The sequence below is a fragment of the Malaclemys terrapin genome, chromosome 3 (assembly GCF_027887155.1).
Source record: "Malaclemys terrapin pileata isolate rMalTer1 chromosome 3, rMalTer1.hap1, whole genome shotgun sequence".
Taxonomy (NCBI): Eukaryota; Metazoa; Chordata; order Testudines; family Emydidae; genus Malaclemys; species Malaclemys terrapin.
Genome location: NC_071507.1, coordinates 64,770,000 through 64,796,112, shown reverse-complemented (window position 1 = coordinate 64,796,112; position 26,113 = coordinate 64,770,000). Strand labels below are relative to the sequence as shown.

At 38.8% G+C, this 26,113-nt stretch overlaps 1 protein-coding gene across 1 annotated transcript in view; it reads left to right on the top strand.

The window, feature by feature from the left end:
- Positions 1-26,113, top strand: part of BIRC6 (baculoviral IAP repeat containing 6) — a 310,956-nt gene that overhangs the window by 169,728 nt on the left and 115,115 nt on the right. The window contains 6 exon segments of the mRNA XM_054021501.1: positions 1,574-2,354; positions 3,607-3,750; positions 7,557-7,686; positions 12,338-12,469; positions 17,135-17,302; positions 21,035-21,208. Of these exon segments, the coding sequence (XP_053877476.1) occupies positions 1,574-2,354; positions 3,607-3,750; positions 7,557-7,686; positions 12,338-12,469; positions 17,135-17,302; positions 21,035-21,208 (1,529 nt within the window).

Genomic DNA, 26,113 nt, shown 5'->3' with positions numbered 1-26,113 from the left:
TAAGTCAGTAATACCACCGCCATTTTAAAGTACAAAATGGATCTCATGACAGATTATATTAATCCAAAATTATTTATCTTCTTTATATTTTTGTTTGTTTTTCTAAAATCTTTTAATTTGGTTGTTTTCCATCAAGCCTTAACTTTTTCTCTTAAATTTCTTCTGTGATTTTTGTTGTTGTTGTTTCTATTTGTTCTCTTCCCCCCTCCCCCTTCTCTCCTTTCCATTTTAATGTTTTTATGTTGGTGCATAAATACTACTTGTTGTTTTTAAGGCACCCAACAACCTAGATGGAAAAGGATACTTTCTCTTTTCATTTATTATGAAATTACCTAGAGCATTTCAGTTGGACAGGACTTTGCAGTGACTATTTAGCAGGCATGTGATTGGTGATCAAAGAGGAAAAATGATTATAGAATCTCACTAAGCCACCAGTTATGCAGGCTACTAGTTGAACAGTGTTTTCCATTAGATATGACACCTAATTAAGTGTATCATCCTTCAGGGTAGACATGAAATAAATCCTCCATCTATGACGGGAGTAAAAGTGGGCTCTGATTTCAATTTGTAAGTAGTTGAAATTATCCGTACCCAATAAGATCTGAAATGCTAATACTGAAATGGGATCTAGAGTATATCCACCTGTGTGGAGAGTCAGATCACATTAGGCACGAGTGTGCTGTAGTGTGAGAGATATTGAAACTGAGCTATGCTTTTTTAAAATAATTTGTCTACTTTGAAATAAATTATGTAAATAATTAGTGATACAGTCCAGTGGTGTAATAATGGCATTTTCAAAAGTGGATGAGTAATTTAGGAGCACAAGTCCCATTGACTTCCTTTACCATTAAAGGCAGCTCTTCTTTGACTGCAGACAAACTACAGGATATGCATTCTTTTGAGTGGTCCTAGAAGAATAATTGCATAGGTTTAATTTTATTAAATTGTACCCTATCTTCAATTGTAATTTTCTTCAGAAGAGCACTGAGAGTGAGGGTACGTAGAAAACTTCATTACGCTAAATCTACGTTACACTATTTTTCATTCTTCTGTCCTAGAAGTTGTTTAGATGGTGCTTGAATAGAGAGAGTTATAAAATGTCCTGGGAACTTACTAAAATACTTTGAGATGTTTAAACCGCTTAATTGCAAAGTTCTTCACAAAGGTGGGTTACCTTATCCCCATATTTACGTGTTGCGTTATTGAGGTCACAGTTTATTCAAGGTTGCATGACCTAAATGGTACAGTTGCATGACCTGGATCTCTTGATTTACAGCCCTTGTCTTCAATCTACTAGATAATAGCTGTATTAAATATATCCTAAAGAAATAAATGCAAATATAGTGATTTTTATGCAGTGTCCAGATTATGCTGTGATATCAAGTAGGCTAACATTCTCAGATATTTGTTAGTTAAAAAAAGTTCTACAAACCTCTGAATATAGTAGCATAATTAAACTCATTTATAGTATCTTTGGAAAGCATTTTTATTAACTTTTGACTAACAAGGGAAAACGAGTGGCAAATTTTTGTTTTGGTGTGACTTTTTTTTCTTTTTTCTCCTTCTCCTCTAGGTCCCTCTTTAACTGGTCAATGTCTCTTCCCTGCAACATGGTTTTGAAGAAAGCTGTTGATAGTTTGCTTTGCTCAATGTGCCACATCCACCCAAATTATTTTTCCTTACTTATGGGCTGGATGGGTATTACCCCTCCTCCAATACAGTGTCAACATAGACTGTCTATGACGGATGATAGCAAAAAACAGGACCTTAGTTCATCTTTAACAGATGACTCTAAAAATGCACAAGCACCTCTTGCACTAACAGAGTCTCACTTGGCTACCCTTGCTGCCTCATCTCAGTCTCCTGAAGCTATCAAGCAATTATTGGACTCAGGTTTGCCCTCTCTCCTTGTTAGAAGTCTTGCTAGTTTCTGCTTTAACCATACTTCCAGCTCTGACTGCACTTCTCAGTCTGTGGATATTACCCAGGATAGACTCAGGAGACATCATGTTCCACAGCACTTTAATAAAATGCCTATCACAGCAGACCTTGTTGCTCCTGTACTCAGGTTTTTGACAGAAGTTGGTAACAGCCACATCATGAAGGATTGGTTGGGTGGTTCTGAAGTCAATCCACTGTGGACAGCACTTTTATTTCTGTTGTGCCATTCTGGTGCTACTTCTGGAGGACACAGTGTGGTAGCGCAACAGACCAGTGCAAGATCTACTTTGCTTTCTTCAACGGCAGGAACAGGACTGACCACTCAGCAAAGGACCGCAATTGAAAATGCAACTGTTGCATTCTTTTTACAGTGCATCTCCTGCCATCCTAATAACCAGAGGCTGATGGCACAGGTAAAAGAGCAAAACCTTAATCTGTAACTCTTTTATTATTTTAAGTGAAAATTTAGTTGGTACAAGATTTGAGAACATAAGCTTTTGTGGCTTAAATTTTACACAGGGAAAAAATAGCGTATTGGATGATTAAGGGATGTGAATGTAGATTCTGCAGTATATATATATATATATATATCTTTTTTTATTTGTAGATTTGATTCTTTAATATGCCATTTAACGGAGACGATTTTGCATCATAAATATTAGCACATTGGGCTTTGTTTGATGGAAGAGAGATTAATTCTTCTGCCCGCTAGTACAATATTCAGTATGGCACATGGAGCTCTGTTTTGTCACTTACATTAAAGTGCATTTCTGTTTTGCTAACTCACTACAAGAATGGCACCTTGGTCGTGTGTTTGTAAATCAAATTTGCCCAATTGTGCACTCTTAATCTGGAATCCGAAGATAAAACTGGATGTTTTTTCTCTCTCATTAATAAAAACAGAGATGCTTGAGCAACTTTATTGCTTTCAGTGCAGTTGATTGCTGCACAGGTAACAGAAAGCAGGATGTGGCTTTGCATTTGGAATTCTGTTAACATATTGAGAAGAATGGAATTGCAGCAGATGCTCTTTAGTAGCAACATACCGGTGCCCTTTTGCTATCTTGCACCCCCAAGTGACTGTTGCTGTTACGGGGAGTGTCGACAATTCACAGCAGGGAAAGTGTTCCCAGGGGAAATGTTGCTCGTAAGTGGTGGTTGCTCTTACAAGATGCTGCTGCAAACAAGCATCTACTGTAGTTCATGTCCTCTTAGCCGTTAGCTCTGGAGTGCCAACAGGAAGAATACCATAAAAAAAAAAAAGCCTTAATTTTTATCTGTAAATTAAGTCTGAATACATACTAGGATCAGATAAATTGAGTTTATTTGAAAATTAAATAAACTAGCCTTTGTTTTTCACAATATTGCCTTAAAAATAAACTTGAATTATTATATTGATGCCTATGCTTCTTTTTGTTTTTTTTTTTTACTCTTAATTCATTTTTAACTTGTTTTGCTGTTGGTAACCTGTTCATAGGTAACCATTTATCCTCCTCTGGTGATAAATTGAAGGATGAGATCATTTAAACCCTACTTTGAAAAATAAGTGCCGGCAAATCTTAAAAATTAATGGCCATGCTGCGCTATTAATGGTAATGCAGAACTATATTTTATAGGTTTGTGCACGGTCATATTCTAAAATTTTATCTAATCTTGCATTTTCAGGTTCTCTGTGAATTGTTCCAGTCATCTCCTCAACGAGGGAACCTCCCAACTTCTGGAAACATTTCAGGGTTTATTAGAAGGCTATTTTTGCAGTTGATGCTGGAGGATGAAAAAGTGACAATGTTTCTTCAGTCCCCATGTCCAGTAGGTCTTTTGTGTATCTACATTATGAATGTCAATTCGATCTGACTACACACTACTTGTACATTCTCACAGTTGATTCTGCTTTTTTAGCAAACAATGACAGCTTTCTTTACTATATTTATTGCGGAATAGTGATGATTACTTTTTTGGTGGATGTGGGGAGAGGGTTGAAAGGCTCTTTCTAGATTTTTAATTTGCTGTATATCACTTTGACATATTTACGTAAATGTAACATTTAAAAGAGCCACAAGTAATTCTACTTCTATCTGACACAAGAAGTTATTGAATGCCCGGGAAGGGGATTTGGTGGAATCATTGTTGATTGGAGAGATGAGGTTTGTTGATTGAATCAGTTATCACTGGAGAGAGAGAAGTGAATGGAGTTACAAATTTTTAGAGGATCTCAGTTTGCTAGAATCTGGAACCTCTTGAGGGACTTCTGATAACCTGTCTTATGACTTTATTTAGCACTTAATTTTCAGTGTTGAGATGGTTCTCTCATATTCTAACTGTAGTAAATTGAAAGCTGGTCAATGAATGATTAATGTTCACCGATTACCAAACATCATTGTATTAATTTAATTTTGGTTGCCTGATTATTGAAGGAAGTGATGGCAATTGAGACTGCCAATAGATAAAAGCAATGAAAACAAAAAAAAAAAGTTAAGTAGTAAGAGAATTTATTTACAAGAAAAATGTTTTGCCAAAAAAAAAAAAAAAAAAAAAGACAAACATGAACTAGGTAAAATTGCAGCTTTCTTTTATGCCAACATCCTCTTGGATATAATACAAAATGAGCAATTTAAAGAAATAATTGAAGCACTGCATCCAGGATATACTCATTAAGACCGATTTAAATTCGCAAGTCCACTGCTTGATGCTACAAGTGAAGAAGTAAGGGAAAAATTAAAGGAAGAACTGAGACCATCTAATACTTCAATACTGGGAAAATTGCTTTCCCACTTATTGATCCCCACTATTGATTCTACATTTGAAAAGTAAACCATAGAATATTATATCCAAGCAGTTGACAGTGCCATCTAAAAATACCAAGAAATATGACAAGGAGATCTTTGCTACCAGTTCAAAAAACAAAAATGAAAATAAAGAAGAGCAACTTCTTAAATGCAATCATCCTAAACTGCTAACATATAATGTTCAACACTGTATTTAAACCTGTTGAGAAAGGAACATCTAACACAGTTCTAAGGTATATTGAGGAAGTTCAGAGGTTCTTGCCTAGTCACCATGACACTCTATTTACGTTTTTTAAAAAGGAGGATTGATGCCCAGGTTTCCCAATGGCACTTTTGGTGGAGCACCAGAAGAGCGTGTTTACATTTCCATCCAACTACCAAAAGTATGAAATTTGCACTCTTCATGAAAAGCACTCATTTTACATAGCAAGAGACTCTGCAGAGAGTTACTAACTTAGCAAAAGCCATTGAAAAAGACTTCAAAGGAACGTGACATTACAGGCTACATTACTGTCACAGAGTGTGGTAATATGATTTGGTTCTCAATAGCAAAGAACTGGAAGCATACAAAAACAAATTTGAAAAATGATTCAGAGAGTCTGAATTGACATCAGTTCAATTCAAAATTTTGCTAGGTTTTATAGTCAGCTCAGCATCTGTTTCTGGACCATTACTTATCACCCATAGAGGTACATTCTGTTATCTCTTCTAGCATCCCAGAGGGATCTCAAATGCCTTTACAGTGTCTTTAGGGCTTGGCCACAAACCAAAGTGTGGTTCTTCAGACTCTTGGCTCTATGTGGCTGAACAGAGCAGTTGCTCAGTTCTCCTTCCTTTCCTTTTTTTTTTTTTTTTTGGCTTTTAAAGCCAATTTTCACAGCTGTTCCCCACTTCCTCTTCCCTTCTCAAGTAAAATTTGGAGATTTTAAAAAGGAAAAAATGATTTTGTCCAAAATTATACTATTTACTAAACGTCTCACCTTGGCTTTGTTCTCCCACCAACCCACCGTGCTTTACCCAGCATAGTGGATCTGGCTAGAGAGGAAGCAAAAATTGTGATGATGGTGCCTCTCTTTGAGGGACCTCTCTCTCAGGAGCCACAGAAGGGGTGCTCTACCACAGTTGTCCCCAGTCCTTGAACCCTCAATTCCCCCACAAGAAGGGGATCAGAGTCTGGATGACTTATTGGGACTTCTCTCTCACACCCATCCTAATCTACACAAGAGTCCTCTGGAGATAACTGCATAGGTAGGTCAGTTCTCCTCAGTGTCCAGGACAAAATGGGCAAGTCAGTCTTCTTCAGTCCTGAGACCCATCAAGGTAACTCCAAATATATATTCCCAAGACTATTCCATCCACCTCTAAGAGGAACATTTCCATGTCTTAGGCCTTCAAGTGGTTAATGAGATCCGTTGATGGGGAGTCTATCCTTTGTCTCCCATACATCCCTGGAGTAAGATTTGGGCTCTCTTGGGGATGTTCCTTTGTGTTTCCTCACTAGTTACCCATTGAATGATGGCAGACATTGGATCTTGAAGGTTTTTACCAACACGCTCCAGCAGCTTAAAACCCCAAACGGGGGGAAAGGGCTCTGCCTTCTTACAGAAATCAGGATCCTGTCTTTCCACGGTTACAAAGTGATTATCTAAACTCAAGTCATTTTTGTCACTTGACTTGGATTCCATAGTTCTTAGGATATAGCTTTTATTTCTTTTTGCTCAATCTCAAACATCTGAAGAAAAAAATCCTAGCGTAATGTGGATGTACACAGAACAATTAAAATATATTTGCAACATACAGAATCTTTTAAGATTGGATTGCACATTTATATCTTTTCACCTAAACTATCTAGAACAGGGTGTAAGTTAGCTCTAACTGGGTGGGTAGAGTAATCTGATCAGAAATGGCATTTACTGTAAAGAGTAGATCTTCAGAACAGCAAATATTCCATAACACACTGTTCAAACACTACAGAGTTCTCAGGTGTCATAAAAAATTAGTTTTGACTAAATTTTGCCCCAATGACACCCATCCAACCCCTCTGCTTTTGATTGGGTTGCACAGGAATAAACTGGCCCTGCATTTGGGATTTAGTAAACAATTCTGTTGATGAGCAAGAAGTAACAAAATAATAACTTTCTGTGCAGGGCAGGGAGGATTTTGGAAAGCTAGGAGGGGTAAAAAGCAATTTAAAATTTTTTAACTAAAGAAATCGGATATGAATTTAAATGGGGGAGGTAATTTGGGTTGAGAAGTGCTATTTTCAGTTATTTTAAAATAACTTTTTAGTGGTTCTTGTATTATAAAAGCAAAGTACCTATTGCTAAATCTAGAATTACTTTGCTAACTATATTTCTGATTACTCATAAATGGTATGTTATCTTCAACTTTTTTTTCTGTTGATTTCTCAATAGTAGTAACCACCTCTGTGCAAAGCTTATTGGAGTGGGGGAGAATTTCCTTTTACTTTCAAAAATAAAAGAAATTAAACCCTAAAGTACCTAATATGTCAGGTGCGCGCACACTGAAGATGATGAGAGAGGGTCTTGTACTGAACTTAAACCAATAGTCTTTATTTTTATTTTTATTTTCAGAGTGCTAAACAAAAACAGATTTTTGCAGCAGTTTTCTTTGTAAATTTTTTTTTTTTATTTGTGATGAATCATTTTACCATCTTATCAAGTTGGCATACTTTCAAAAAGATTTCTTTTGGTCTGGAGAGTGAATGGCTGCATATTGTGATTTTACTTAATATAGTTTAACAACTTGTCATTGTTGTTGGCCTTATTTCTGAATACTTGCAAGTAACTGGTTTTTATTTATTTTTAGCTGTACAAAGGTAGAATTAATGCTACCAGCCATGTAATCCAACATCCAATGTATGGCGCAGGACACAAGTTCCGTACTCTTCACTTACCTGTCTCAACAACATTAGCAGAGGTTCTTGACCGTGTGTCAGGCAAGTTTCAATACTGTGCATTTAATTCTATAATGTGTTAAGGAAAAATTATGTGTCTGCTATTATATATGCGTGATATCTGCATACTTGTAACAAAGTTTCAAAATAGACAGTAATCAGAGATTAAAATTTTACTTTTTTGGGAACATATAACACAGACTTTCCTCTAATGGTTGCAGTTTTAGATTGACATACAGTTCTTTCAACTTTACATAATAGATTTAGAGGAGGCAATCTTAGACATACTTAACCATTCAAAGCTTATCTTCAACTGCCAGGCCACAAAATATATTGCTATGCCTACATTTTCAATATTTAAAATACTTTCAAATTTTCTCCAGAGATGCTTCCAAAATCTTATGAATATTTGAGTTCAGTATTCAAAGTTCCCTTTAACAATTTGGGCTCCAGTGATCATGAGCTAATTCGGTTTAAAATACATGGAAGGAGTAACAGAATTAAATCAAAGACTAGGGTTTATAATTTTAAAAAGGCCAATTTTAACAAACTAAGGGGACTGGTAAGGGAAGTGGATTGGGCAAACATATTAATGGATTTAAAAGCAGAAGAAGCCTGGGATTACTTTAAGTTAAAGATGCATGAGCTGTCGGAGGCCTGTATTCCAAAAAAGGGAAAAAGATTACTAAGCAAGAGATTTAGACCGAGCTGGATGAGCGACCGACTCAAAGGGGCGATTAGGAAAAAACAGAAAGCGTTTAAAGAGTGGAAGAGGGGAGGGATCAGTAAGGAAATGTACCTAAGTGAAGTCAGAGAATGTAGAGATAGAGTGAGAAAGGCCAAAGGCCGTGTAGAGTTGGACCTAGCGAGGGGAATTAAAAGCAATAGTAAGAGGTTTTACAGCCACATAAATAGGAAGAAAGCAAAGAAAGAAGAAGTGGGACTGCTGAAGTCTATTGCCGGAGAGGAGATTAAAGACAATCTAGGCATGGCGCAATATCTTAATGAATATTTTGCATCGGTGTTTAATGAGGTCAATGAAGGTATTAGGGATACTAGCACCACTATAGAGGGGCACTCGGGATGGGGGATTACCGTATCTGAGGTAGAAACAAAACTTGAACGCCTTAATGGGGCTAAGTCGGGAGGACCGGACGATCTACATCCGAGAATATTGAAGGAATTGGCGCGGGAAATAGCAGGCCCGTTAGCGATAATATTTAATGAATCTGTAAACTCGGGGGTGGTCCCGTTAGACTGGAGAATAGCTAATGTGGTTCCTATTTTCAAGAAAGGGAAAAAAAGTGATCCGGGTAACTACAGGCCTGTTAGTCTAACATCTGTAGTGTGCAAGGTGTTAGAGAAAATTCTGAAAGAGAAACTAGTGGAGGACCTGGAGGGTAGTGGCAATTGCGATAAATTACAACATGGTTTTACGAAGGGCAGATCGTGCCAAACGAATCTGATCTCCTTCTTTGAGAAAGTAACGGATTTATTAGATAAGGGAAATGCGGTGGACCTAATATACCTGGATTTCAGTAAAGCGTTTGATACTGTACCCCATGAGGAATTATTGGTTAAACTGAAAAACATGGGGATCGATATGAAAATCCAGAAGTGGATAAGGAATTGGTTACTGGGGAGAATGCAGCGGGTTGTATTAAAGGGTGAACTGTCAGGTTGGAGGGAGGTTACTAGTGGAGTGCCTCAAGGTTCGGTTTTGGGACCCATTTTATTTAATCTATTTATAACTGACCTCGGAACCGATTGCAGGAGTGGGCTGATAAAATTTGCGGATGATACGAAGGTGGGAGGCGTTGTAAATTCGGAGGAGGACAGGGATATCCTGCAGGGAGACTTGAATGAGCTTGTGAATTGGAGTATCAGAAATAAGATGAAATTTAATAGTGAAAAGTGTAAGGTGATGCATTTGGGGATGACTAATAACAATTTTAGTTACAAGATGGGGACGCATTGGTTAGAAGTTACGGAAGAGGAGAAGGACCTAGGGGTTCTTGTAGACCGCAGGATGACTATGAGTCGACAATGTGACATGGCGGTGAAAAAAGCCAATGCTGTCTTGGGATGCATTAGGCGAGGTATATCTAGCAGGGATAAGGAGGTCCTGCTTCCGTTGTACAAGGCGCTGGTGAGACCTCATTTGGAGTACTGTGTGCAGTTCTGGTCTCCCATGTTTAAAAAAGATGAACTCAAACTTTTTGAGTCAAATCCTCTGGTGTAGTTGTATTGACTTTGTGCATTTCTGAGGGGCTATATTTGTTTGCATCTGCTGATAATCTGGTGTTCTCTGTTTCTGTGACCAACCAGTGCTGCACTGACACTTTTTCATAATTAACTTTTTCCAAAGTCTTTTAACATACTGATGACCAGTAACATATTGCACTAATGTAGCATCTTTCATCAGAGTATAGCAATTTAAAATAAATGGGGAAAAAATACATGAAGTTACTGGTATGTGACACTTCTATTACCAGACAAATTTCAGTAAATCAAATACCCTGTTCACTGGAGCTTTGTGATTAAAAATGATGTACGTCCTACAGTACATTTGAACTTTTATGTGTTGTGTGAAGAAGTACTTCCTTTTGTTTGTTATTAATCTCAAATTGCCGTCTCTTATGAAGTTATAATTTCCCTATTTCTCCAAGTATTTTAGCGTACTTGGGTAGACAAGGTTTAAATACCTAATGATAAACAAGCAGAAACACTTTTTAAAAAAATAATACCCAATACCTCTTTGGCTGCCTTTATGCATCACAGAGAGTTAAAAATGGCAATAGCTCAATTCTTTCTCTTTGCATTTGCCTTTTAAATTAACTCATATATTGTCTGGCCTGCCAGTTGTAAGAACCCTTCCATTTGAGCTGAAGGGGAGGGGGAATAGTTTTTGTAGAAGGATAAAAACGCACACGCACAGTAACTACATGGTTATCCATATTTCAAGTAGTCAAAAGTCATCATAATTGTGAAGAATATTGACTATACCACCAGAGGCAGTGCGATCTCCGTGCAAAAGGAAGGGACTGGGTCATTTAAGAGTGACTCAGTCTACTTCTGGCAGCGTCTGCAGATAGGGAAGCAGCATCTGCTAAAATAATCAGCCTGTGCAACTGCTCACTCCCTTCTCATTAGAACAACAAGGAGTCTGGTGGCACCTTTAAAGACTAACAGATTTATTTGGGCATAAGCTTTCGTGGGTAAAAAGCTCACATCTTCAGATGCCATCTGAAGATGTGAGGTTTTTACCCACGAAAGCTTATGCCCAAATAAATCTGTTAGTCCTTAAGGTGCCACCAGACTCCTTGTTGTTTTTGTAGATAGACTAACACGGCTACCCCCTGATCCTTCTCATTAGGTGACTGAAATGACATTCAGCTCAACACTTAAAACACCAGCAACTATGAGGATTATAATACTGACCCAATATAAGTGCATCCTAGAATATAGCAACATGAGTCAGTCTCAAATTTTGCTTTACAAGTACACCTCCCAGATGCAGTTTCTAATATGCCTGTTGGCTCTGAGAAACCCAATGATGCACATTCAGAGAACCTAAGGATCCTGATTATAAAATGCAGCAGGTGTCTACGATTTGCCTGGATTTGATGGAGAGACAGCTCCCTGTCATGCTGGAGGAGCTCTAGAATAGCTGAGATTTTCTGGGTTTCAGTGGTCTTGTAATTCTCTCTCGCTATCAAAAGTGAAATTTGGTTCAGATGGAAGAGTAGGTGTCATCAGTCAATTTGTGTCTTCAAGCAAGGAAAATGCTTGATTAATCTGGAGAAGAACCCCAGGCAAACAGTTTATCTTTCAGTGCCTCAACTGTAGATGATCTGGGTTGTGGTATAAAAGGGGTCCTTGCAGGAAGTACATGGTGACTCCTTGGACACCTAGGTCCTAGGCCCATGTTTCGTTTGACTAGTAGGAGATGAGGATGATCACGTGGTCCTTTTTGACGTTTTCTGGATCACCTTCCCAATCGGAAGTAGACAAGGAGACTATTTGGCCATTTATGCACTATGACATCCATTACCAATGTGAGATCATCCAATGCAACCAAAAGGAAAATTGACAATTGTTTAATTCTTGCCATTAGTAGATTAATACTGATATCTAGTGTTCTGCATCTAAATAAGTGGTCTGATTTTTCAGAGGTGCTGGGTGCCAGCAGCTTCTGTTGCCTTCAGTAGAAACACAGTGCTCAGCAGCTGAGATTTACAACATGACATCCAAGTTCAAATATTTTGGCTTACTCATCTAAGTCTACAGTTGTCTAAAATTAAACATAGTAATTTATCTTCGTTTAATCTCCTTTTTTCTGTTGGTAGCAGTGATTTTTCTAACTCTGCTAGTCATATCACCCGAATACAAACAACTAAATACTTGAACTTCTGCCTGGATTGTCAAAGCATTGTTTCTTTAAATGGTCCAAGGAAAATTAGCTGCAAGACTTCTTGTCAGTACTCTGTCAATGCCTGGTCTTTTGTTATTAAAGAAGCTTAAGATAATTTTGGTAGTTAGACTGGAACTCAAGGCTCCAAGCCAGCAAGGTAATTGAGTGAAACCAGATGAATATCTAGTGAGTGGGTGAGAAATTATAAAATGATAATTAAATCAACATGACATCTTAATACCTATAAAATATGTGTGTACTTTTTTTTTCCTCCTGCAGATACACCAAGTATCACAGCTAAACTAATTAATGAACAGAAAGAAGATAAAGAAAAAAAGAACTACGAAGAGAAAGAAAAAGTTAAAGCAGAAAATGGCTTTCAGGACAATTACAGTGTTGTTGTTGCCTCTGGTATGTGTTGTGTTTTTTTTTTTTCCCCCCTTTTCACCTCTTTTGTAAAATCAATCCCTCTGAACATAAAATGAGAATTGTCAACTCGTATAAACCCACCATTGTTATTACCAAAGGTGTACTACTGAAAATGTTTGACAATGATACTCCTTAATTAAGCTTACTGACCTTTAGCAACAAGGTATGGGCCCCGGTACAACCACGACCACGAATGAGTTACACTGTGGTAAAGAGTGCTATTTGTAAAAGTACATGTGTCTCCCGCATGTGTCATATTGTATTTATAAAGATCACCTAAATCCAGAACCTTCATTTACACCGTTTGCATGGTAAATACAAATGGTTCCATAGTGGCAAAAGATGTCACGATGGAGATAAGTACGTATAAAACCAATACTCTTTATTCCACATGAATATAGAGGATTTTTCCAAAATCCTAGACCTTTTGAAAACTCATTCATATCCTTCTAAAATCAGTCATGTCAACTTCTCTTGTAAAATTGGAATGGAATGTACACTCTGTAGCTTAAACATGAGAAGTTGGCTGTGGGAGAGGGGATTTAAAGTTGAACAGGTGGCTGCAGGAGGTATTGCAGTATCTTGCTCTGAAGTTCTGCTGTTTAAGACCTGATGACTGAACTTCTAAGGAACTCATGGTATTCTCTTAACACTTTGGCTGACCATCTTTTGAAGATGGCTGATCTACCATAGTTTCACCTGGGCATGAAAATGAGCTCAGGGAGGGACACTGGTTTCTTTTGACTCTTGAAACCAGTATTTCTCAAACTGTCTCCCCTATCAGGACTTCAGCATTTTAAACACAATTTAAGAGGTTCATCTATATCTGAACTGGGCCACTGTTTCACTACTCAAAATATGTTTAATGCAACTCAGCTGACTATAAAGTGCAGCAGCTTCAGTGGGAGAGGTAGTGGGGATGGAGGAACAGATGGGTGTGACTAATCATAAAATCATAGAATGTTAAGGTTGGAAGAGACCTCAGGAGGTCATCTAGTCCAGTCCCCTGCTCAAAGCAGGACCAACACCAACTAAATCATCCCAGCCAGGTCTTTGTCAAGCCGGGCCCTAAAAACCTCTAAGGATGGAGATTCCACCACCTCCCTAGGTAACCCATTCCAGTGCTTCACCACCCTCCTAGTGAAATAGTGTTTCCTAATCCACTTTAATCCTTAAAGTGTTACTATATTTTCAGAATAAAAAAACAGCGCTTTCATATGTACCAGTGAACAAGAAAACTTGACAAGTTTTGTTCAACATTTAAAAAGATAAAGTTATGAGAGAGGCAGCATAGCCAGCGAGGGCTGACCCTAAGCAAATTTCTGTTCTCATAAGCACCATGTTATATCTCCCATCCTTTTTTTAAATAGACTTTAAAGGTCTGGTTCTTTATTGCATCATTTTACTTCTATCCTTTCTATTAAGTGAAACCTTTTAAAAATTTTGTTTATCCCAGTTATGTGTTTTTTCTTTCTTTTCACTATTCTGTATCTATCCTTTTGTCTTTCTCAATTTTTCTCTTAAATAGCAGTTACTATGTTATGAAATAATTGTTCTCTCCTTCTTTTTCATCTTTCTTCTCCTGTGTTGGGTTATCTACCGCTTCCCCAAATTTACAATCTTTCTTCTCTCTTACGTTCCCTGCTTCTAATTTCTGTACTTGTACCTATCATCATCTTTCTCCATACACACACACATTCATCTCACAAAAATACACACATACCATCTCCTTACCCACAAAATCTTTTTCTCCTGACTCTTCATCCAAAATCTCTCTCACACACTAGTCTTCCCATCAAAATCAATGAAATGTGCAAACACGTCATACATTCCAGTCATACTCATCATCTTTCTCCATACACACATGAAAAGTCATTTATAAAGTATAGAGTAAATCACGCTTAAACTGCAGCTTGTTGTGTAAGTATATCCAAGGTCCAGTTTTTATGGCAATCTAGGCTGCAGTTCTGCCACAAAACCCTCAGAATCTGCAGGACTCTCTGGTGGAAACTTGAAATGGTTGCAGCTTCAGAACTTTTTAAACAAAGGTTTTATAGAATTAAGTAAACATATAAATAAATTCAATCAATATAGTATCCCCTGTTTCTCAGTTCATTAGTATGTTCTCCCCACATTTTGTTTCAATAAACCAGATGATCATGTGTACATTTCAGAATTTACTACTACTAAATAGATCAATTCACACACTCAAGAAGATACTAATGAGATTACACTCCCTTCACTTTTTCGAAGCTGTCTCCACAACCATGTGAAACTGGGCTCTTGTGTATACAGTGAATCCCATGTATAGAAATATTTTAGCAGCATGCAGATCAATAATCTATGCTGTTTGTATCCAACCTTCAGTTCAGGTTTTCCACCACAAAATTGGATTGAATAGAGCAGTGTTTCTCAAACTGGGGTCGCCGCTTGTGTAGGAAAAGTCCCTGGCTGGCCGGGCCAGTTTGTTTACTTGCCCCGTCCGCAGATCCGGCCGATCGCGACTCCCCCTCACCGCGGTCACCGCTGCAAGCCAATGGGGGCTGCTGGAAGTGGCGGCCAGTAAGTCCCTCGGCCCACGCTGCTTCCAGCAGCTCCCATAGGCCTGGAGTAACGAACCATAGCCAGTGGGAGCCGCAATCGGCCGGACCTGCGGATGGGGCAGGTAAACAAATGGGCCCAGCCCACCAGGGGCTTTCCTTACACAAGCGGCGACCCCAGTTTGAGAAACACTGGAATAGAGTGTGTCCATATTGTATACAAGTCCCAGCATGGAGTTAAGATGGGGCTGGTGTTTGCATCCATGTCACCCTGCTGCACTACTGAACTGCTAAATTTCACACCTGGAGTGCTGTTGGAGTCCGTGATGATCATAGTTCTTGATGCCTTCCATATTTTGATTATTATTTTTTTTTTTTTCGGAGAACTCTCAGGATTTCATGGCCATTGTGATAAACCATTGGACTGTTTTACATGACTCAATTCATAGTTGGGCACATTCTTGATCTAGTGTTTGGTTGGGATTGGTGTTGGGATAGAAGGATTTTTTTACCCATGTCATGGGCTAATGATTGTCCCCTATGATTTGAGGTTTGGAAAAGGAACCTGTTTTGATGGCCTGCCCTCTGAGGTTCACAGAACCTGAGCATTTCCAGAGAGCTCCAAGAGAGAATATTGTTTCTCTGACGTACCACCTTAGTTGTAGTGTGGATGGTAGGACTTGATAATCTCTTGTAGGGTGACCAGATGTCCTGATTTCATAGGGACAGTTCCAATATTTGGGGCTTTTTCTTATATAGGTGCCTATTACCCCCACCCCCTGTCCCGATTTTTCACACTTGCTATCTGGTCACCCATATCTCTTGCTACCAGTGAAGAGGCTCCAAAGTGTCTTGTTCAGTAGCTTTGTCCTCCTGGATCACCATGATCTTCTGATGACCTATAGCAACTGAAGTGGTAAGAAGACCACGTGCCAGTGATAGAAGCTGCATGCCGAATCAGATTATTTGTGTTAAGAATTTCTTGGAACCTTTTACAATGGCTGTGCAGAAAGCAAAAAAAATTAGTGTCTAAATCTGTCAACAGACTTTCTTAGAGTACTGGACAGCCTGTTTAATCTGAGATGTCTTTATATGTTGTCTGATATTATTCCCTGCTATTGAGTAGAAATTTCATATTACTTGCTGATTAAAATCAGGTAGTGTCACTGAACTGTCTCTCTGGATGTGGGGCAATATCAGGGGGGCACAAAAACTGTGTGATATTTGCTTGAATTCAGACCTTTGTCATTAACTGGGGTACTAAAGTTGTTGAGAATACTTTGTGTCATAAACTGTGCTTTGGTCCCATGTTGTCCTTGACTGGTTTCCAGCTCTATTAAAAATGTGATACAGGCACCCTTTTTTTATACTTTTAGAAATCAAAATAAATACCAAGTAAGGTGTTATGTGGTTGTTACTGTGAGAGAGGGGGAGCTACTGGTAGGGAGTTCTGTAAAGTGGGACCCTCAGTTTAAGAATTACTGATCCACCTTGTCAGCTGAAAGTGAAACTTCACAGCAGCCCATGTATTTATAAATCTTGGCAGCTAGACTGCAGCATGGGTACACTGACTTCCCTTGAAGTTCATTCTCTAGCCCTTAAATAAACAAACTTAAGAAAAGTTTCCCTTCCAGCCCAACAGCAAGAAATTTTGTAAGCTGCTTCACATTTTTCCCAATCACTTTTGATTTGACATAGCCTGAATATTTTTACAGCAGAGCATGCTGCTAGACCATTTTCTTTATCCAGGCTTTAAGGGTCGGAATGGAACAATAAGAGCTGGTGTTTGGCGGTGATGTTAGGATAATGCAATTTGGCTTCATATTTTAAGTGGTGATTATATCTTCTGTTTTTTAGCTCTGGGGGATGGATAGCCTTGTAGTTATATCAAAGGTGCCTAGGAACTTTTATAAAATAGTGGATATAAATCCAAACGCGTAAACCTTAAATACCTATATGCAGTTCTAATATTGCTTACTTCCTCTATGCAGGAAAGTTATCATTCCCGCTATTAGCACTGCTAGTAATGAGAACGTCTTCCATTAAAGAGTTAACTAGAAAGGCTTTTGAAACCAAAATGACTTCGAACATTTCATTTCTTTACTAGGTTTGAAATCTCAGTCAAAAAGAGCTGTTTCATCAACTCCTCCTCGTCCACCATCAAGACGAGGCAGAATGATGACAGATAAAGTAGGTAGCTCTTCCTCAGGAGGTGAATCTTCCAGCAAGACCATTAGCGTTCCAGTTTTTCATCTATACCATAAACTTCTACCAGGTAACTTCAAGAACTGTTTTTAAACTGTTGAAATAATTAACTTTCCCTTCAGTTTAAAAAAAAAAAAAAAAACCTCAACATGATGTACACATGTAATATTAAATAGTAAGTATAATGCTGATGGATCTCTGCATTCCTTCTTTCACCTCTACCTACTGCAGGGTTATAACCATTTTATCACTGATGTACCTTTCAAATGAAAGCGAGGCTTTATAGCAGCTCATGTGTCCTATAAAGCTTGGCTGTAAAAACTGAGGTATGGACGTGCTGGCTTCCCTTGAAATTCATTCTCTAGCTCTTAAACTGGCAATTTAATTAAAAAAAGATTTCCCTGCAGCCCAGCAACAAGAGTTTTTGTAAGCTGCCTCACTGTTTTTGACCTCCTGGGGATAAATTCAAGAGTCCGCTATATCCAGTTTGTCACTTAAGTGGATAGCAACTTTAGTGCTTTAGAGAAGTTCATTTGCCAGTCTGTGTCCTTGATTGAATGCCACAATATTTATGCTTCCTAAAATAACATGTCTTAGCCAGATTTTCATATGAAAAATATGTAAAGCAGCCATGTGCTATTCAGTATTTTGAATGTTTGTAGATGACTCACAGACTGGTGGAGTGGTAAATTAAGATGACAGGTCACCTTATTGCAGAATGAAGGGTTCAGGGAAGAGTAATGAGAATCATTAGAGGTACAGAAAACTCTAATATAAAGAGAGACTGAAAAAAGATTATTTACCTTAGGTAAGGAGACAAGTAAGAGGAGCTGTGATAATATATAGAGTTATAAATAGTATAGAGAAGAGCGTCTGTTCTCCCCATCTAAAACAAGAATGAGGGAGAGTGGGGGGATGTTCACTTAAATTGAAAGGTGGCGAATTCACAACAAGTAAAATAAAATACTTTTTTACGCAATGTGTAATTAGACTGGAACCTTTCCATAAAATGCTGTTGAGGTCAAGATTCAAGTGGGATTAGGGATTGAGGTCTCACAAGAATATCCACAGTTGTTATAGTCAATGCTAAAATTTTTTGGAAAAAATAAAATCTGTTTCAGGGTTTAAGTCAAACTCTGACTGTTGGGGATTATGAGGAGATCTTCACTGGGGTACAGATTGTCTTACATCGCCCTACTGCAGGGTTCATTCAGCTTCCTGGTGCTGGTCACTGTTAAAAACATGATAGATGGGCAACAGATCTGATCCAGTATGGCAATTACTACATTCCCTATCTATTTAGGCAGAGCGATCAGGATTGCTTGATAAACTGGGTTTATTCAAACATGCATGTTAATACAGCCAAATGCCAGGTCATTCCACTAGGAAAAAATGTCATATTTACAGGATTGGAGGTGTATTCTGGAAAGCACTGCCTTGAAAAGGACTTGGAGATCATGGTGGATTGCTCACCAAACATGAGCTCCCAGTGTAATGCTGTGGCTGAAGGGGGTTAACATTATCCTTGGATGGATAATGGGGAATGTAGACTAGCAGGGAAACAATATTGATAAAAGCAGGACTGGAATACTGTGTTTAGTTCTGGTGTCAGCACTTCAAAAAATTTGAAAAATTGAGGGTGCCTTAGGAGGAGAGCCACATGAATTACTTGTGGTCTGGAAAACCATCCTTATAGTGAGACTTAAGAAGTTCAATCTATTTTGGTAAAGAAAAGGCTTTGAGGTGACTTGATCAGTCTCAAAGTTCTTACTCTGAGATAAGATACCTGATTCCAGAGAGTTCTTCAGTCTAGCAGACAAAGGCATAAGAAGAGCTAGAGTTTGGAAATTGAAGTTAAATTCAAAATGGGAATAGGGTGCATTATTTATTTATTTATTATTTATTTTAAGTGCGGGTACCTAACCATTGAAACAGCCTACCAAGGGATTTGATGGATCCCCTGTTACTTTAAGTTTTTTAAAATTAAGATTCAGTGTCCTTTTGAAAGATACTGATATTGATGCAGAAATTTCTGAAATTCTTTGGCCTGTATTACACGAGATCAGATTAGATGAGCACAATGATCAATCACTGTAGTGTCTGATTACCTCACAGTTTTTAAAGTACTTACCCTTACAGCACCCTTTGAGGTAGGGGAAGTACTAATCTCATTTTACAGATGGGGAACTGAGGCACAGAGGGACAAGTGACTTGCTCAAGGCCACCCACAGGAAGCCTGTGGCTATGCAGGGACCCAGGTCTCCAAGTCTCAGGCTACCTCTCTAACCATTCAACCATGCTTCCTTTTTTTTTTTTGTTTTTAAACCTGAGACCTTCATTACCAGTAAAATGAATACATATTTTCATACAGTCTGGCAGCCAGTAGTGGACTATTGAGCAACTACACTCACAGCTGCTACTTGATGCAGCTCACTGGCTAAATTTTTGGTACCCAGATGGCTACCGGTCTGTATGGTCAGAACCTGCCCCACAAGTCCAGGACTTTGCCTCTCTCTGGCAGATGCAGCAGGCTTGGTTTTCTGTCACTTCATTTTGAGGTGTATCTCTTGTCTAAGGGAATAGAGACCTTTCATTTACTCTTTAAGGAAATGCATTGGGTCCCCTGGCAGCCTGGGGAGAAACAACTTCAGCCATTGAAAGAAAGCTTGCTTCTTAAGTGGATGCAGCTTTGACACAAGACAACTATCTGCTTGAAAAAATCAAAGACAGTGCTTCCTCTCTGTGAGATTTGTGGAGTAAACTTCTTAATAACAATTAAAGCTATCAATTTGGTTACCTACCTCTGTCAATCTGGTTACATTCATCCCGGTGGTACCATTACCAGTCTCCACTTAGTATGTCTGCTCATGGGATTTTACATCTGGTGGGGGAAAGGAGTTCAGTTGCTTGGAGATTAGATGTGTATGCCTCGTACCTTTCTGCAACTTTAGCAATCAGTTTATAAATTACATAGTAATTCTACTTTAAGAGATCATCAGACCCTCTTCCCACTGAAAAAGATAAACAGGACCATTCTTTTTTTAGTCCTAAAACTGGAGATTATTGTGGTCTTAGACTGGCCGCCTCCCAATAAGAAAAGATGAGGGAGCAAACGCTTACCTTAAATTACGTCAAATTCCTAAACACAAGAGGTCAAACTTTCTCTCCGAAGTGGCCTCTAAAAGTTTTTGTTTCTGGCTAAAAAGACTAATCTCTGAATGAGCAATTGCTCCTAAGAATCCTGTTGCTTTGCAGTTTTAGCCTGTATTATTCTGTTAATGCCAGACTTTGTGTCCTGAATTATTTTAAGTGTGCTAAATTTCTTAAAGGACTCATTTTAAAATTTTAATAAACTAATTAATGGTAAATTCTCATAAAATTAATTCTTAACTCAGAACAAGTGCTGTAACTGGCGGGGAGGATATACTGTTTTTCATACATAATAAAGTGCAAAACTTAGTATTAATTATGGAACCTGAAGCGGTGATTCCATAATACATGGAGATCATTGGGGCACCAATACTTCTGTCCAGTGAGCTGTATCTGCGAATGTGGGTATCCAATAGTCTATTCCAGACTGATGTAATCCGTGCAATGACAGGATGAGTTTAAACTTACGGACTTCTCTGTCAAATTTTACTGAAGTGGTCAGGAAGTAAAGGCTTGTTAGGACCCAAGGATGTTAAATTCTCCTTTGTAGCTGTGGCACAAATGAACAAGCAAGGTGTATTAAAAGTAACCTAATCAAGTAATTTTCATAAATTTGTTGTCCAGAAAATGATCCAGTTGTGTTGTTGTTTAGGCCAGCCTTTGGCAGCTGAAATGACACTTGCACAGCTTTTGACTCTACTATATGACCGTAAACTCCCTCAAGGCTACCGATCAATAGACTTGACAGTTAAGCTTGGCTCCAAAGTGATCTCAGACCCAAGCCTGTCAAAGACAGACTCCTTTAAGCGTCTCCACACAGAAAAAGGTGAGTGTTTAACTTTGTTGCTGTATTTTTAGCAAGACATGCCTAACTTCAGGCTATTTCCCATTTCTCCCTTGCTGGTATTCCTAAATCATGCAGCTTGAGAGAAGTGGTGAGATTTATAGTGCATAGGGTCTTCACTACTAAACATTGTGAAATGACTTCCAAAGATATATGGTATAAGATGCAGAGAACAAAAAAAAAATGAAATGAAAGCAACTATACTAATTGAGTTTAATTGAATCCTATACCTTCACTCCCAGCTGCCTTTTTGCCACATTTGACTCAGTCCTGAAACCCTACCCTCTTCCTGTCTGCACTTCTTTCTCCGCACAGGATCTCACTGATTTTCTGTCAAGACAAAATTGACAAGTACATAATCACCTTCACTACAATTCCCTCCTCTTTCTCCATGTCACAGAGGAAATTTTCTTGTCTGCTCTCCTCCTCTAACCTCTCTACTTGTCCCAGTGGCTCCATCCCATCTCTTTTGCATCTACTCATCCCCCTCCTTACTCGTCTCCTAAACCTCTCTCTCTTCCCTAGCTCTTTCCCCTCACAATGCAAGCTTTCTGTAGTCTCTTCCATCTAAAAAGGGCCACCCTTCACCTCACTTGCCTCTTCAACTACTGTTGCTTCTCCCTTGCATATCTGAGCTTCTTTAATGTGCTGTCTACAGTCACTGTCTGGGAGTTTGTCTCCTCCAATTCGATCCTAGGCTTTCTCCAATCCAGCTGCTGTTGCTTGCACTCCACTGAAATGCTCTCGCCAAAGTTACTATTGACCTCTTCCTAGCTAAAGTTCAGAACCAGTACTCTATCGTCTTCTTCATTGACCTGTCAGCCACCTTTTGACACCATCCATTATGCTCTTCCTGAAATCCTGTCCTCTCTTGTTTCTGTCCTTTCTTGGTTCTCCTACTATCTCTAACCACTCCTTTTGTGTGTCCTGAAGTAGATCCTCCTCATCCATCCTCCATATTTCTGTGAGGGTTACTCACAGTAACAGTTTCAGCTACCATTTATTTCTGTGCTGACAACTTTCAAATCTGCTTCTCTACTACCGACCTGTCTCCTTCTGTCCAAATTAAAATCTTGGTCAGCCTCTCTGACATCTCCTTGTGAATGTCTAGCTATCAGATCAATCTCAACATGGCTAAAACTGACCCCTTAATCTCTTCCACTGCAAGCTCTTCTTGCTATCTCCTTTCTAGATCACTGTGGACAACACCAACATCTTGCCCATTGCTCAGGTCTGTAATGTCCTGGGTGGCCAGGCTTGGCCATCATCTTCAACTAGGCCCTCTTTCTAGGTCCTCGCATCCAGGCTGTGCTTACATTTTGCTGATTCTTTCTGCATAATATCTGTAAGAGACAGCCTTTCCTATGCACCCACACAGCTAAAACTCATGTTCAAATTTCATCATCTCACATCTCAATTACTGTAACATCCCTCTCTTTGGCCTTGACAAATGCAGTCTTGCCCTGCTCATATCCATTCAGAATGCTGCTGCAGTGATCGCTTTCCTAGCCCATCAGTTTGTCATAAGAACGGCCATACTGAGTCAAACCAAAGGTTCATCTAGCCCAGTATCCTGTCGTCCAACAGTGGCCAATGCCACATGCTTCAGAGGGAATGAACAGAGCAGATAATCAAGTGATCCATCCTCGGTTGCCTATTCCAAGCTTCTGGCAAACAGAGGCTAGGAACACCATCTCTGATCATCTGGCTAATAGCCATTGATGGACCTATCCTCCATGAATTTATCTAGTTCTTTTTTGAGTCCTGTTATAGTCTTGGCCTCCACAATATCCTCTGTCAAGGAGTTCCACAAGTTGACTGTGCGTTGTGTGAAGAAATACTTCCTTTTGTTTGTTCTAAACCTGCTACCTATTAATTTCATTTGGTGACCCCTCGTTCTTGTGTTATGAGGAGGAGTAAATAACACTTCCTTATTTTACTTTCTCCACACCAGTCATGATTTTATAGACTTCGATCAGATCTCCCCCTCCCCCCCCCCCCCAGTCATCTCTTTTCCAAGCTGCAAAGTCCCAGTCTTATTATTCTGTCCTCATATGGAAGCTGTTCCATACACCTAATCATTTTTGTATCCTTTCTCTCACCTTTTCCAATTCCAATGTATCTTTTTTGAGATGGGACGACCACATCTGCATGCAGTATTCAAGTTGTGGGTGTACCATGGATTTATATAAAGGCAATGATATTTTCTGTCGTCTTATCAATCCCTTTCTTAATGATTCTCAGTATTCTGTTAGCTTTTTTTGACTGCCACTGCACATTGAGTGGATGTTTTCAAAAAACTCTCCACAGTGATTCCAAGATCTTTCTTGAGAGGTAAAGCTAATTTAGACCCCATTATTTTGTGTATAGTTAGGATTATGTTTTCCAACGTGCATTACTTTGCATTTATCAACATTGAATTTCATTTGTCATTTCGTTACCCAGTCACCCAGTTTTGTGAGATCCCTTTGTAACTCTTTGCAGTCGGCTTTGGACTTAACTATCTTGAGTAGTTTTGGATCACCTGCAAATTTTGCCACCTCACTGATTACCCCTTTTCCCAGATCATTTAGGAATATGTTGAATAGGACTGGGCCCACTGCAGACCCCTGTGGGACACCACTGTTTACCTTTCTCCATTATGAAAACTGACCATTTATTCCTACCCTTTGTTTCCTATCTTTTAACCAGTTACCAGAACCTTCCCTCTGATCCCATGACAGCTTACTTTGCTTAAGAGCCTTTGGTGAGAAGACCTTGTCAAAGGCTTTCTGAAAATCTAAATACACTATATCCATTGGATAACCCTTGTCCACATGCTTGTTGACCCCCTCAAAGAATTCTAGTAGATTGGTGATGTATGATTTTCCTTTACAATAACCATGTTGACTCTTTCCCAACAAATCCTATTCATCTATGTGTCTGACCATTCTGTTCTTTACTGTAGTTTCAACCAGTGTGCCCAGTACTGAAGTTGGGCTTATCGGCTTGTAATTGCCAGGATCGCTTCTGGAGCCTTTTTTAAAAATTGGCGTCACATTAGCTATCCTCCAGGCATCTGGTACAGAAGCTGATTTAAAGGCTAGGTTACATACTACAGTTAGTAGTCCTGCAATTTCACATTTGAGTTCCTTCAGAACTCTTGGGAGAATACCACCTGGTCTTGGTGAGTTATTACTGTTTATCAATTTGTTCCAAAACCTCTTCTAATGACACCTTAATCTGGGACAGTTCCTCAGATTTGTCACCTAAAAAGCATGGTTCAGGTTTGGGAATCTCCCTCACATCCTCAGCCATGAAAACTGATGCAAAGAATTGATTTAGTTTCTCTGCAATGGTCTTATCGTCCTTGAGTGCTCCTTTAGCATCTCTATTGTCCAGTGGCTCCACTGGTTGTTTAGCAGACTTCTTGCTTCTGATATACTTATTTTTGTCCATATCATCCCTCTCTTTGCAGTCCTCTACTGGCTAACCTTTCCTATTGCATCAAATGTAAGTGGTGTGTTTTCACTTTCATGCCCTTTCACGGCCTATCCCCTTCTTACCTGTCATTTCTCGTTCACTATTGAGATATCAGCTCTCAGCATTGATAGGCCAATGATGCACATCTCCATCACCCTCATGTTAAATTTTCAAACAAGCACCCTTCATGATTTCTCTTATGCTGCTCCTCATGCTTGAGGGGGCTCTACTGTGGAACTGGGTAAACATTCTGATCTAAGGGCTTGTCTGTGTGAGAACTATGCATAGGTTTAACCTAAGGAATGAATTTAAGAAGATTTTGTTTAAATCCTGTCCATACAAGGTTTTATACTTATGTTGCTTAAGGCCATATCTATATAGAGACTTAGTGCATGGCATGTTGGAGTGTGAATGTACAGTGCAGTAATTCTCAAAGTAGATAGAAGACACTCTTTGGTCTTATCTGTTTAGTTTGACTTGTTTGTAATGTATTTTAAGCTAAATGAAAAAAGCCACTCTTAAAATAGGAGTCCATGCAGATTTTTGCAATGGTTTTAGTAAATTGGCTTAAATTCACACCTTAGGTCAAACCAATAAGGACTTTGTCTTGTAAATAAAGCCTAAGGATTGTAGAAATCCAACTATTTTGCAATTCTGGTAACCTGTGCACTGTTACCTATAATTGTGGTACTACAGGCCATCCACAGAGTTGATATTGGTTGGATTTGCCCTCATTTCCTAACACCCTTATGATTATTTTGGGGTGCAAAATGCACTTATCACTAATTACAGGTTTGTCCCTTGGTGACTACTTAGAGATTAATTGATGATAATTGGTGAGACGTACACAAAGGCTTTGAGTTTTATTAATAACACGGTCAGTATAAAAAAAATCACAGAACAAAATAAACAAGGATAACAGCAGAATCCACATCACACATACTCAGGAATCCATGGGGTGGTGAGATAAGTGTTTAGGTTGCCACGGTCCTGCCATCCTAAGGTCCCGCTTGAGGGGCAGGTTTGATTCCTTTTTGTGCAACTATTTCTTACACCTACTTATCTTAAAGATCATATTTGGTTAAGTCTTGGCCTCTTGTCCATATTTGTCATTCTTGCTACCAATTTTTGGGGTTCTGACTATTGTAAGCATTTACGCTGATAGATGGTTCTCTATAGAATGTTTAGCTAAATGAAGACTTTGAGGTCTAACAGTCTATCAGAAGATATTGCTAAATCTTCTGACTTATGCTAACTTATAGTAGGCCTTATGCTAATTATTATCATCACTAGGCCTCAAGCTAAATCTTATGCCTCAGGCTCACTGAATAGCCTATTTTAAAATAATTGTTTCTTTGCTTACTGCTATTTGCGATATAGCTGTAGTTTCATTTGCACTAATGTAGCAAGAACCTTAACTCTTTC